The sequence below is a fragment of the Cebus imitator genome, unplaced genomic scaffold (assembly GCF_001604975.1).
Source record: "Cebus imitator isolate Cc_AM_T3 unplaced genomic scaffold, Cebus_imitator-1.0 Scaffold486, whole genome shotgun sequence".
Classification (NCBI taxonomy): Eukaryota; Metazoa; Chordata; class Mammalia; order Primates; family Cebidae; genus Cebus; species Cebus imitator.
Window position 1 is genome coordinate 745,358 of NW_016107801.1, and position 14,184 is coordinate 759,541.

At 58.5% G+C, this 14,184-nt stretch overlaps 1 protein-coding gene across 2 annotated transcripts in view; it reads right to left on the reverse strand.

The window, feature by feature from the left end:
- The window catches only part of COL5A1 (collagen type V alpha 1 chain), a 197,390-nt gene that overhangs the window by 53,722 nt on the left and 129,484 nt on the right, over positions 1-14,184 (reverse strand). For both annotated transcript variants that reach the window (XM_017513083.2, XM_017513082.2), the window contains exons 28-32: positions 9,723-9,767; positions 7,118-7,171; positions 4,751-4,858; positions 3,813-3,866; positions 1,242-1,295 (exon numbers count right to left, since the gene is read on the reverse strand). In XM_017513083.2, coding sequence (XP_017368572.1) covers positions 1,242-1,295; positions 3,813-3,866; positions 4,751-4,858; positions 7,118-7,171; positions 9,723-9,767 — 315 coding nt within the window. The remainder of the gene's footprint in view (positions 1-1,241; positions 1,296-3,812; positions 3,867-4,750; positions 4,859-7,117; positions 7,172-9,722; positions 9,768-14,184) is intronic.

A 14,184-nucleotide genomic window follows, 5' to 3' on the forward strand; every position in this document is an offset into this window, starting at 1 on the left:
GGATGGATGATGGGGATGGATGGATGGGTGGGGGGATGGATGATGGGGATGGATGGATGGGTGGGGGAATGGATGGATGGGTGAATGGATGGGTGGGTGGGTGGATGATGGATGGATGAGTGGGTGGGGGATGATGGATAGGTGGGTGGACGGGTGAGTGTATGGATGGATGGATGGGTGGACAGAAGGACAGAGAGAGAGGGGGACAGACATGGAGATAATCGTCTCCTCGGGTCTGTGTTGTCAACTTAGAACAGTCTTCCTTTTCCTGTTTGGTGAATCTTGCTCATACCGTGTTGGCCAGAAGGGATGGGCCCAAGAGGGGGCTGAGGCCCTGCAGCTCCGTCTGGCCTGGGAGAGCAGGACAGGGCACAGGAGGATGAGCTGGCGGGGCTGCAGGGTTGCGGCTGAGGCTATGAGGAAGGTGTGAGCTTCGCCATCTTTCCAGAAGCGGGTCCCCTGGACCTGCTCCGCAGACACTGTCCTGCATGTGCACCACAGACTGGCCTCTCTGTCCCCCCGATATACCCATGCACAAGGCTAGCTCAGAGTCCAAGGCCTGAGGACCACCTCACTCCTATTGTCCCGAATGGCAACACGAAGGTGCTGTGATGTCACTAACAAGCATCCAGGGCAGCTCCTGCACGGAGACCTGGGCCAGCCGGGGCTCCAGAAGGCATGGAGAGAACACAGCTCCCCCAGCCCACGCGTGTGGAGGGTGAGAACAAAGAGGACGGGAGCCACACTGCAGCCTGGTGGGTGTCGACGGCAGCGGCTGCTTGCTAACCCCGTTCAATTTAATGTTAATTTAAATGACTTTAAATTTGGACTATGGTAGGTAGGTAGCGGGACATTTTTAAAAGGAAAAAGCAATCTCCTTTTTCCTTCTCTTAAAAAATTAGCTTGGAGGAAGAGTCCACTTGGGTAGAAGAGAACAATATGATTTTCGCGAATGACCTGCCAGAGCCTCTGGACTGTGGAGCTCATTAGAAAGCTCCATTTTCTCAACACACTTCCCTCCTGCCTCTGCCCCTTCCTGTCACAAACCTGCCCAGCCCACAGTCTGCAGAGTGTCACCCGTGCTTGGCGCTAAAGGTCGAGAGCTTAAGGCCAGCTGTTCAGGAGAGCAGTTTCAGCAGCAAAAGGGATGAGAAATAAACAGGCCACCGACTAGAAAACGAACCCACTACACACGGAGGCAGCCGCAGAAGCTGCCTGCCCAGGGGCCAGGCTGTCCTTACCCTGCCGCCCTTCTCTCCATTGGCGCCAGGAAATCCAGAGAATCCAATAGAGCCCTGAAAGAGAGTTGAAAAGGAGAGGTGAGGGCTGGGACAGGAGGCAGTCATGCTGCACGGGCGGCCTGGGGGACAGCCTGCATGCCAGGGCACAGCCTCTGCCCCAGGCTCCACCTGCTCACCCAGCCACCTACCTGTCTACCTACGTGCCCAAGTATCCACCCACTCATCCAGCTGCCTGTCCACCCACCCTCCCACCCACCCATCCACCTGTCTACCCATCTGCCCACCCACCTAGCCATCTACCTACCTGCCCACCTACCCACCCACTCATGATGTACCTGCCACCCACCTATCCACCCTTTCATCCATGTACCTGTCCACCCACCCACCCACCTACCCATCCGTCTACCCATCCGTCCACCCATCTACCCACCTACCTACCTGCCCACCTATCCACCCTTTCATCCATGTACCTGTCCACCCACCCGCCCACCCATCCCCCTGTCTACCCACTGGCCCACCTATCTGTCTATCCATCTACCTGTCTACCTATCCACCCACCCATTCATCCACTTGCTTATCTATCCACCCACCCACCCCTCCATTCACCCAACTGTTACCCACCCGCCCACCCATCCACTCACCCTCCTATCCATCCACGGGCCCACCTATCTATCCACCTACCTGCCTACCTACCTACCCACCCACCCGTTAACTATTCATCCATTTGCCTGTCTACCTACACACCCGCCCCCCACCCATCCACCTGTCTGCTTGCCTGCCCTCCCACCCATTCATTCACCTCTCTGCCCAACCCACCCACGCGTCTATCCATCTACCTACCCATTCACACATCTACTTACCCACACCCCTCTACTCCCCCACCCACCTATCCCTCCATCCATCCTCTCTACTCCATAAATACTTCCTAAGCACTTCACAGGCTTCAGCTGCAGAGCTGAATTAGAGTTTTCGCCATGCTCCCTCCCCCGCGCCCCTGGCCATAGGATGGTGGCTGGTGTTTGGGAGAAAGGGAGGCACCCTGCTGAGCTGAGCCGAGGTGAGACATGAACATCGAGCTGTGACATTGTGTTTTCTGTGCCTTGTGCATGTTTCTTGGTGTCCCACAATCCCTCTAAATAAAGCACAGCAGTTGCAGAGGTGGGAATGAATGCAAATTTATGCACTGCCTGTAGCATCTACCAGCTCTTTAATTCTAGGAGTCTGCAAGGTGCTCACAGACCAGAGATGGATTTAGGGACAGTGACCTGGTGAATATCCAAACGCCCACTCTGTGTAGGAGCAGCGCCGCCATGAGGCTGCTCAGCCGCTGGCCGTGTGGGTGCTGGCCACCGTCTTTGGCAGGTCTCTATCTGCCTGGTTTAAAATCCTGTCCTGAAGGCACACCTGTATCCATGAAAAGCTCACACATGTCCAAACCTTGTATTTCTCACAGGGGACTGGGCTCAGCCAAGCCACTCACACACCCACCTGCCAATCTAGGCAGGGGGTGGGACCCAGGAAACCTCAGTGCAGGTGGCAGAGTTCAGTTCAGAAGCCAGGTCACTGTGCTGATGGCCACTTCTCCTCTCTGATCTGGACACACGTGCCATCCCCTCTCAAAAAGTTGCCTGAACTTGATTTTGAACACCCATCTCTCCCAAATGTCTCCCCTTCTCTGCATCCCCAGAGGAATGTGTATTAAAGGAGAGGAAAGTGCCCATCAGCCCCTCTACCACGTTGGGCTAAGAGGCTGCCGTCAGCAGCTACGTCACACCCACGTTCGATGAGCCACCGTTAGATCCTAAATGAAACTCCTGTTTCACGGCAAGCTACCTCTCCTGCATATGGGGTGTGCGTCTACACGCACGGAGTAGGGGCCTTCGTGCTCCACGGGAAGGATGGATAGAGCATTCCCCTGATGAGAACGGAAATACCTGTTGGAGCCCCAGCCCACCATGCCCGTCCTCCGGTTAACACGACTGCACGTGAGACCGGAGAGGTGCCCGCTTCGCCTGTTAATTATGTCTCCATGCAGCCAGCTGGCTATTCTTTAAGGGAGAACCATGAATAATAAAATGTGAGATTTGAAAAAAAAAATAACATTTTCAATGACTTCCAAAGCCTGAAGGAGCTGTTTCACTTAAACCTGAACATGATCTCACATAAGAAAGGTTTCCTCCTTTATACTCCATTATGAGCAAAGAGCCTTCAAATCGCCAGTGAGGTGGCGCTGAGCAATGCCTGTCACTCGGGCTCTGGGTATGGACAAGCTGGGCACAAGGGCCACAAGCCAAGCAACAGGTGCCGAAGACCCCGGGGGACTCCAGGAGGACCCCGGAGGGACCCCAGGTGTCCGTGCCACCTGGGGCAGAGGACTCATCCCATCATCCAAGAGCCTCCTTTCAACTCGGCAAATTAATGCAGAAGGCAGTGAACACCGTGGAGTCTGGGAGTGACAGTGTAACACACGCCCCCAAGGCGGGGACCGGGAATGGATGGACCTGTACAGGAGGGGGAGGCCCAGCAAGACGTCCCTCCCCCTGTGCCGGGACACCTCACGGCTGGAATTACCTTTGGTCCTTGTCTTCCTGGGTACCCGGGTAACCCTGGGACGCCGAGTTTTCCCTGGGGGAGAAAGGGTGACATTAGTGGCAAGTACAGTATTGCTCCATCCATTTTCCTGGAGCAGAGAGAAAGGCCATGAGTGCTGTCAGGCGTGGTATCCAGAAGCTGGGGCACACGTCATCACACAGAGGCCCTGCCCACCTGGGTGGGGAGGACTGCCAGCACCCACGGAGTCCAGTGGGCAGCCGATGGTCCCCCCACCGAGGGAGATGCGAAGGCCCGGAGGAGAGGTTGTGCCACTGGGGAGCAAACGCGGTTAGAGGCCAGCGGCACAGGTCACCACGCTCTTTATCTAGGGGCATCTCTGAGCCCTTCTGTGTGAGTCCCAGCCAAGCAGCAGGATGGAGCAGAAAGTCTGGGCCACCACCTGCACCATCCCTGCCGGGGCCCAGGGTGGCGGCAGGGTGGGGCCAGGGTGTGCGGCTGGCCTGGGAGCCTCCCACAGCGGGAAACTACAGGCCTGTGGATGGCCGAGTGGCAGAGCCTGCTCTGGGGAGCCGGGCCTGCCTTCCTCCCGGGCTGCCACAGCTTCAGGCCGGGGTGGGGACGCTTTATTACCCAGGTGTGGAGGTGGGAATGTGACAAGGCAGGGGTCCTGGAGTTCTGGGGCTCAGACACAGGCTTGTGGCCTCTGGGAGGAAGGAAGGAGTCCTTCAAGGCGGTGGTGGAGGGCTGGGAAGGGCTGAACCCAGGACTAGGAAAGGGTCCTCATTCAGCAAACAGCTTCTCAGGAGCAGCAAGAGCCCCGGGTGGAGACAGGAGCCCGCTCAGGAATCACCTCCACCCCACACCTAGGGCAGCCACAGCCAGCGGGAGTCCGAGGCCACGGGGAAGGGCCCGAGAGATCCCCCCGGGAGAGAGGCTGAACATCCCACATCACAAACCTTCTCCCCAGGGGGTCCCAGGGGACCAGGATCACCATTGGGACCTCCACGACCCTTCGGGCCTTCAGGGCCATCTTCTCCCCTGGGACCGGGTGGCCCGATCTCCCCCTGAAAGCCAGAAAAGAGGAGATAAGAAGACCCCCACACACACAGGATTCCCTCCACCGTTCTGAGAGCGAGGGGACGGGCCGGGGACACGCTGTGGTCAGAGCTGCTCGTCCAGCTCGGCCTCACTCAGGCCGCCGACAGAGTGAGCGCACTGCGAAGCCGGCCCCCAGCTCCCGAAGCCGCTCTCTCTGCACCGAGGCCGCTCTCTCTGCACCGAGGCCGCCTGCCATTTATTTCCTCAAGGCTGCACACTCCTACTTCCCAATTACCTCCTCTAAATTGAGTGCCTCTTGGCTAAAATAACTTTGGTTAACAATAGTAGCTCTCAATTGCTACTTCTCCAAATAGAGCAGAGTGACTGGGAGTGCTGCTGCTTCCGAGACCCCGGGAGGTGGGAAATGGACACCAGCCCGGGATCCGCGGTCACCTGGGCATCATGGGCGCACGGGAGGGCCGTGGAAGGCGTCCTAGAAATAGGCGGGCTTAAATTCCGCCTCGGCCAGCTTCCTCAAGTTATAGACTCGGAGCCCGGGGCTCAGACAGGGAAGAGGGCTCTGGAGCCTGCTCAGGCAATGGCAGTGCCACAGCAGAGTCTCTGATACTCTTCCTGGCACCCTTTGTCCAGCAGTGGACAGGTCCTTCCCTGATCATTTGTCTCCGGGAGCAGCGGTAAAGCAGTGTAAGCCCAAACACAAATGTGTATTGCACAGACAGAGAAAAGCTAACTTCCTAATTCTGGAGCTCTGATCTGTCATCAGATCGGGACTCTCTGTCCCTAAGAGGCGTTCCTCTTGTTCAACAAGATAATCCTGTGCACATGTACAGAGCGCTGAGACGGGGCAGAGTGCCCGGCTGCGCTCTCTGAGCCCAGATTCGCGGTCCTGTTCCCTGGGCTCCCAGCCCTGCATCCCATGCTCGTCCCACGGCAACACGAGCGCGACTCCCGGAGCTCTGGCACAGGAATGCGTGTCGTCTCCTCTGAAGCTGCACCCTTGTAATGTGCACACTACGTGCGTGCACAGAGGCATCAGACAGGAGGAGAAAGGGACTTTCACCATCAAACCGAGGCGCTGTTGGGCTGTGGGGACTGGGGAGCCTTCCACCCAGAAGGAAGTTCTAGAATGGGTGTGTTTAGCAGCGACTTAACTGGGACAACCTTGCGAAACAAATGCCCTCCTTCCTCCTCCTGCCTTCCCACAGAGGTGCAGATTGCCTCTGCCTTTTGCCTGCCGGGTTGGGACGAAGTGCCAAGTGTGTGTGGCTTTCCTGTTCTGGAAAGCCACCTGCGAGCCTGTGCGGCAGGGGACGATCGCGGCAGCTGGGTGACAGCCCTGCTGCAGCCGACAGATGTCAGTCCCGGTGCGTGCACAGCTGTCACCGCGGCTGTGCTCACCGGAGGGCCGAGATGTCTCGGTTCCTTCTGCCTGGGCTTCCGCTCACTGAGAGGTTACTGGGGAGACCTCCAAGAGGCTCTCGGCCTGCCCCGGCTGCTCTAAGGGCTCCCTACCCTTCCTTCCTGCCCCTGGCGTCACTTTCCCTTTAATTACGGGAATGTGCAGCCCCCGGCTTTCTGTGGTTGCTGGCAAGCCCCAGCTGCTCCCAGCACCCACCAGCTTCCTCTGGACTGAGCTACATCATTCATTTAAAGACAAGCCAGGATGCTGTGGCTTCTCCTGAGCCAAAATCACAGACCACAGGACTGTGTGGGGGTCCCAGGGCCCCTGAAGAAGTGTTTGGGGACCAGCATGCTCCCCAGGCTCACAGGGATCCTAGACCCACGTTGCATGCTGCCCTGCAAGCGCTGGCCCTATGGCCTGGGCAGCTGCCGCGCTCCCAGGGAGGCTGGGTCCCGTCCACGGCTGCGCTCCCGGGGAGGCTGGGTCCTATCTGAGGCCACTTGCCTTTCTCTTCCCAGGCACATCACTCTCCAGTCAGGTGAATAACTCTGCAGTCCACAGGAGCAGCCAGAAGCAAACCCAGCCCCCACTGACCCCTTGTGTGGGACACCGGGCAGAGGAGCTGGTGACCACAGGCCATCTCCAGTCCCCAAGGGGTAAGCTGAGGAGGAGGTGAAGAGGAGCCAGAGAGAGTCAGGCACTGGGCTCCAGGCCACCGTCCCTTTCCCACCAGGAACCTCTGCCGAGAGTTTCCCTCCATCCTGAGAAGCTGCCCTGTGGCTGCAGACATCCCCATCCCCTCCCACCCGGCCAAGCCCACCCAGGCTTTCCCCAGCCCAAATCCCAAACCTGAGATGCTCACCCGATCACCCTTGATGCCCATGTCTCCTTTAAACCCAGGAAAGCCGTCTTCACCCTGAATACGGGACAAGAGAAGGCCTTAGTCCAGACAAGAGGGCCCACCTCCCTGCCGTTCCCTTCCCTGCTGTAACAGCCACACGCAGCACCAGGTCCCCCACCCTTGGGGAGCAGTTCACGCCTTGGACGGGGTGGGCTCAGGGCCCGCCCCTCAAGAATGGCATTCCGTGAGCTCTGCATTCCCGGCTGAAGCTTCAAACGTTCCGAAGCTGGAGACAGCCTCGTCCCTGCTTCTCAGGTGGGCCTGGTTTGAATCTGAACGTTCTGCGTGGCGAGGCCTCAGCAAGCCCAGGCCCCGAGCTCCAGGCATCGTTTCTCAGCGCACTTTGTGACATCCCATCAGCACCAAAGCCAGTGACGGGGAAAGGGGGTGACAACGGAGGAGGTGGCGCTGGATGAAAGGCCCCTGCAAAGAATCCCTAACTCCTGCTCTTGCCAGTGTTACAACCATAGGCAGTTCTTTCTGAAGGGTGGGGGTGTCGCCGGGGGCGGCGGGGGAAGTCGGCAGCCCACACACCCCAGGGCTGCTGGCGAATCTGGGACAGAAGTGAGGCTGCCGAAGGTCGGCGCCCTGCTGTCCGTTCGCGTCCCCGGTCTGGGCCTTCCGCATCCAGGAAAGCACAGGGCGAAAGCGCTGGGTCCTTCTGCACAGGGCACAGGCGGCCCCAGAGAGAGGGCCCTTGCTTGGGCTTTTCCTCTCGTTTTTCATGGGCTACGTGTTGATGCAAAAAGAGTGAAACGGCAGGATCTGGGACTCAGCCACGTCGTAAACACTCAAGGCCCGGCCCGGAGCACACACAAGGAAGGCAGCATTCTGTGCGGTCAGAATCCAGCCCTCTCCAGCCGGCGGCAGCTCCCAGCGCCCCCAGGGCCCCAGGCCTTTGTCCACACTGTTCACATCGTGCTGCAAGCTTGGCAGCAGCCACAAATAATGCAGACATCTACAAAGATGGCCCCCCAACACTGCCCCGTCCCCACCCGACGCTGCCCCCCCGTCCCCAGACTGTCTCGGCTGCCTGCGTGGCCCTCGGGAGCAGCGTGGTTGCCCTCCTGGTGAGAAGGTGTCCCCAGCACAATCCCATCAATATCATCTCAAGCAGCCCTGTCTCTGGCTAGGGACAAATGTGAGAAGATACAGTGGCAAAGCTGGACTCTGTGAAGCCACCTTCGAAAGGATGAAAGGTCCTCAGGCGAGGGAGCCCCCCGGGGACCCATGGGACGCAGCTCTGGGCTGGGGACCCTGTGTTCCGTAAGGGAATGGATGTGTTCCGAAGCCCCAGCGGGCTCCATGTGGAAGGCAGCGCTCTTGGAGAGGCCAAGCTGCCCAGGAGCTTTCCCGGATGTGGACTTCGGGTTTCGCTGAGCAGGTGCACTTGGGAAGGAGTGGGGCCGGCACACAGGCTCAGGCCTCTTGGCTGGGCCTCCCACAAGGGCAGCCACTGAGAACAGAAACCAGGGACAGTCACGCTCAGCAAACGCCACGGAACAAGGACGTTCCTGCTGCCGCCTCATTTTGGATTCAGCTGTGGCCACACGACGCGCCCCCTCGGGAATGGCTCTCAGGCTGGCAGATTCCACAGGAAAGAATCCAAGCGACATCTTTGACAGTTGGCAAATAAGGAGTCTCAGCACGCGATCATCCCAGCAGCAGACGCCAGTGACCACACTCCAGCCCCACAGGCCCCTGCGGCCAGGGAGAGTCCAGGGTCTGCCCAGCAAAAAGGTCCAGCGTGCCTCAGGGAGAACAAGCATCCCATGGCTACAAAGCACGGCAGGGAGGACCCGCAGCAGAGCGAGAGCCCACGGTGGGGAGGGCAGCACCCCACCCAGTGGTGAGGCCACCCCAAGGCCTAAATCTGTGTCATGACTGGGTCTTGGGTTTGGCTCTGAGCTTCCTTCCACCAAAGTGAGAAGACACGTGGCTGCCCAGGCAGCTCCACGTGGCTCAGGCACTCACTGCCACAGGCTGCACCCAATGTTCTGACTCTGGCAGACATGCATGGGGGTGTGGTTTAGCCTTGTCTTAGCCACAGTGACCCGCTTAGGCCTGACATGCACCCGCTGACAATGGCCAATGGCACGGCCTCGCCCTCCGGGCCTGGCTCTATGGCATGGTGTGAGTTTCTGCAGCTGTGGGGCTGCCCAGGGAGGAACATCCAACAACTGAATGGATCCTCGTGTCAGCGGCCATGCAAGGCTGCCCACCTGGGAGTGGGGAGCGGGCAGAGGTCCACTGCCCCTGCAGGCACATGGGGGGCTGTGGGTCACCTCGGAGGCCAGGGCCTCCTCCCTGTACAGAGGCACAAACCCCAGACCCACCCAGCCCCACCAGGAATGTGCCCCAGGGGACCCGAGGGTCTGTCCTCCTCAAGGTATCATTTTTCCATCTGCAAACAGACACTTTCCAGAGTGCCATCCATTCCCCTCGGCACTCTGAGACGACATCCACCTCAGCTGGCTTCACAGTGGAAGCATCGTGGGAGGGGCCGCTGGCTGGAATCCGGCTCCAGACTAGGCAGGGGGCCCCACGGCAGCAGGGACAGACTCACCTTCTCGCCCTTCGTGCCCTTCAGACCACGGATGCCGTCAGCCCCCTGTGTGGGCGGGAAAGAAAAAGAGCAAGTGGTTGGCAATCTCAGCCTGTCCAGCGCTCTCGCAGGCATGGTCTAAGCCCCAAGTGCAAAGACAGGCTGAGCTCCCCGAAGCCGATGGATGAGGCTGGCGCCCCGCCCTCGACACAGTCCCTCCCATGTGTCCCCCTGTGGCCTCGGGAGTCCTGGCCTGACTCCACTGACTCCTGTTCTTTATGTAAAGACCCACACCCGTCCCTGGCCTTCCAGCTCAAGTTCTGGATCCGCCCTTCCAAGGGCCCACACCCCACAGCCAACACACCCACCCTGATTCCCATTATAAAATCATCTTCTAGAAACGCCCCCACCTTTCTGAGGTTTGGGGAGGGCAGGAAGTGGGATCTGAGTCAGGCAGACGATGAGGTCCCAGCTGCCGCTCTGTGGCCTTTGACAATGCCCCAGACTCCTGTGTGCCTCAGTTTCCTCATTTGGGAAGAGGAGAGATGGCCACCCTCTCCCCGTTACCACTGCTCCGAGGGAAATGCCTGCTAGGCCTTCAGAACAGCACCCAGCACACAGGAGCTTTCAATAAGCTACCTATTTTGATTCTGTGTTGTCATTAATAGATGATACTGTGATATTACTGATTAAGGACGATAACGCTTATTGTGGTTCTCATCAGTTCAGGACACGCCACCCCAGCTCCCTGCTGACATTCTCACCAGGGGAAAGTGGAGGGAAATCCGTGGGGCTCACTTAGGCAGCCACACACTTGCTGTTAATGTCTTTGACTTCAGCCCTCCCAGCAGGCTGACTCTTAGCTAGGGAGACTACCTCGGGCCACGGCCCACGGGACGTGAAAGAGAGAAGCCACACTTCCCCCTGGGATTCCAGGCTGAAGCTGAAGCCAGGGCCACAGGGTGCTGGAGGATGCAGGGGCTGCCGCTGCCCTCTGGTGGCCGGAACTTCCCACAGACTTGGCAGCTCTGGCCTTTCCCCAGGTCCCAGAAAGGAAGGGGCTCTGGGAAGGGATGGTGACACGGAGGTGCTCCTTTCCGCAGAGCTGGCGCGTGGGCCACGCGCCCTGGCCCTCCCGAGGAGCAGCGGACATCTCTGCAGAAGCACCTTCCACTCCAGCGCCACCTTCTACTTCCAGCCACGCAGACAGAACAGCGGCGTGGGTGCCCCAAACCACGATCACTGGACTTGCAGCACAGGGTCAAGCAAGAGCTCTGCCACTGCGCCTGCCAGCACCATTGCCCAAGTCACGCCTGCTCCACACCTGGCCACCACCACTAGGGGAGAGGCCTGGGACACGTCCCTCCACGCCCAGCACAGGGCCGAGGAAGCCGGGAGGGCAGGGTGGGCTCGGAGCAGCTCTGGTTCGCCTGGCCTGGCACCCGGCACACTAACATGGGCCAGCACCGAGTACCTGGGGGGGACAGGGCACAGCTCAGAACTGGCACCGGCCCGAGCAGGGAGGCCGACTCCAAACAAGCTTCCCCCACGCTAGTCTCTGCTCCAGCCTGAGATGGGACACGGACCTCAAGACGGAGAGGAAGCGCCAAACACGCCCGGCGCGTTCTGGGCCGAGTGGGAGCGGCCAGCCAAGCCGCCAGGAGGCTCAGGACAGCCCGCTGCAGGCCGCTGCCCCCCGCCCCACTGGAGCGCAGCACGCGCTTGGCAGCACCTGTGGGCCGGAGCAGCCTGGAAAGGTGGGAAGTGACTCAGCCGGGCCAGCTGCCGAGACGCGAGTGGCTTCCAAGCACTTGGTGGTGTTTTTTTCCCAGCAGACGCCTTCTGAAGCAATCCTGCCTGGAAGCCCCCAGAGGAAAAGAGAACAGGGAGGGCCACGCAGGCTGACACAGAGCTGGGGGCCACAGAAAGTCACCCGCCGTCTCACCACGGCGGGGCCTCGCCTCAGAGACAATAGCCCCAGGACGCCACAGAGAAGGGCTTCTTAGGAGATGAGCTACTTTCTTTTTTTAGGGTAGTTTTGAGTTCTCACCACACTTGCAAAACAGAGTAGTAGCTTTAGGTTCCACTTATTTCCTCTGAAGCGCACAGGAAAACCGCAGGTGTGGCTGAGAATACAGTCAGGGCTGAGCCTGTCCGGCAGCGTCTGACCCTAAATGCAAGGCGATGTCCAGCCGCCTCTCCCTGCTGTGAGTCCCGGGGCACCAGGTTTGTGTGGCTGGTGTTATTTTCCAGGAGCACTAAGCTCCCTGGTACAGCGTGCAGGAGGCATCGGCACCTGCCCCCCTCTCTCTGGGCAGGCTGGGGGACGCTGCTGCTCCCACCCTGGCCTTGCCCGGCAGAGAACAGACAGGTAGGACCACAGGCTCCTGAGACCCCTCCTGGTCCTACAGTTCTACGCTTTTAGGATCCCCGTCAGAGGAATGGGACCAACTAGACAGGACCAGAGCTTCCCAGGGTTTCTCAGCCACGGAGCTGCTGACTTGGGGCTGCCGTGTGCGTGGTGGGGTGTGTAGCACCTCCTGTTAGAGGGCACCCCCCAGGCAGGCAGGAAGGACTAGACTGGAGCCTCTGTGACATGCTGGCCAGCATCCCCAGGGAAGCAGCACTCAGGAGTTGTAGCACAGCTGGGCCAGATATGCACACAGCCCAGAGAGGGGCAGACTTTCGCCCAAGGCCCGGATACGAACTCATATTTGGGGCATCCCAGCAACCCCCTAGCAGCTGGGGGCTAAATCAGGCCTGACGTTGACTCTCAATCTGCCAGTCACGCTTAAACAAGTGCCCCTTCAGAATGCAAGGCAGAGGAAGGTCCAGACAGAAGCCAAAGGTCAGTGAACTCAAAGGAACACAAAGGGGGCCTGCTGTGCCTGAATGTCTGTGTCCCCCAAAACTTACATGGTGAACCCTAATACCCAGGGCAGTGGAACTAGGAGGCGGGGCCTTGGGGAGGTGACTCACTGGGTCCCAGGGTGGGGCCCCTGTGATTATGGTTAGTGCCCTCACCAGAGGCCCCAGGGTCTCATCTCCCCTCTTCTGCCATGTGAGCACACAGTGAGAGGGGACCATCAGGGGACCAGAAAGCAGTCCTCCCTAGACACTGAATCTGCGGGTGCTGAGATCTTGGACTTCCCAGCCTCCAGGACTGTGAGAAATAATTTCCTGTTGTTTATAAGCCACTCATTTTAGAATCTTTTTGTCATAGCAGCCCCATGGGACTAAGAACCAGTACCTGGGAAGAAGGTAGGGCTTTGGTGGAAAATGACGAGCCCCCTCTCACCAAGGACCGTCCACCTCCAATGGCGGCAGCTTGGCCCACGCAATCCCACGCCCCGCCGCCATCACCACCGCCCAGGCCAAGCTCGTGAGGAGCCGGCACCACTCACATTTCCAAACGCACGGGAGCATGAGAAACTTTTTCCCAGATGAAAATTATTTTAAACCTCAGTTTTCCTTCCACCCTCTGCTTCCAAGTCTAACTGGATTGCTCATGTCATGAATGAATTTTAATCAGACAGACAAGATAAGAGCATTCTCCATAAACATTTTAAAGCAAACACCTTTTTAGCTCACAGAAGCAGCGTTATGCAATTAGCCATGTATGGGAGCTGGCAGAGGCTTCTGCTATGTGACAGGAATTTGTAAAATAAACATGCTATAGAACTCACATAATCAGCATTTCTGCTCAATTATCACCCTGATAAAATTCGCTAGGCATTTTGCTGGTAGAAGCCGGCTTTAGGGAAAAACCAACTGTCGGGAGGTCTCTCTTCAGTTGTGATCTTGGAATGTCCTCCTTCCTGGGAAGTGCAAGTCCGGGCCTCCCAGGGAAAAGGATGGGGCACTTGATTTGGAATCTGGTTTGATGTCTGACAGCAGCCTTGATTTTAGTGTCATTTGGGACATGTCACTGGAAACTGATGTCTTGGGCTCTCAGAGCAGGTAAGGGGGTGACCGGCCAGAGCCAGTAGGCCTGATTCGGAGCAGGGGACCGTTGCCAGCCGGCCTCCATGCCCCACGGTGGCCACACACTTCAGATGCACAACAACACTTGGAAAGCACGCAGGCCTTGGACCCGGGGAGGTGAGGGCAGGGGAGCGGATCAGCTGTTTCTACAAATCCCTCAAGCTTCCCTAGTTGCTATATAAACACACAAATTCCTTCACATCCAGTTAAAAGCATCCAGAAGGAAAGAATCATCATGAGCCTTTATGATACCCCAAGTCCCCATTCTCAGAGGAAGAAGAGACCTTGTCCACGTGCACCTCGGGGTCCAGCTCTCTACACAAAAACATGCCGTGTCCAGAGAGCAGCACAGCTCGAGATTGCATTACCCAGCTCCGAGCAAGCACCGTTAGCTGGGATGTGACAGCAGGGACCTGTGTCTGGGATATTGCTCTGGAGCTGCGCGTCCCACGTAACGAGGTTGTCAGAGCCCTTCCTGGCAGAAACAGGACTGATTGTG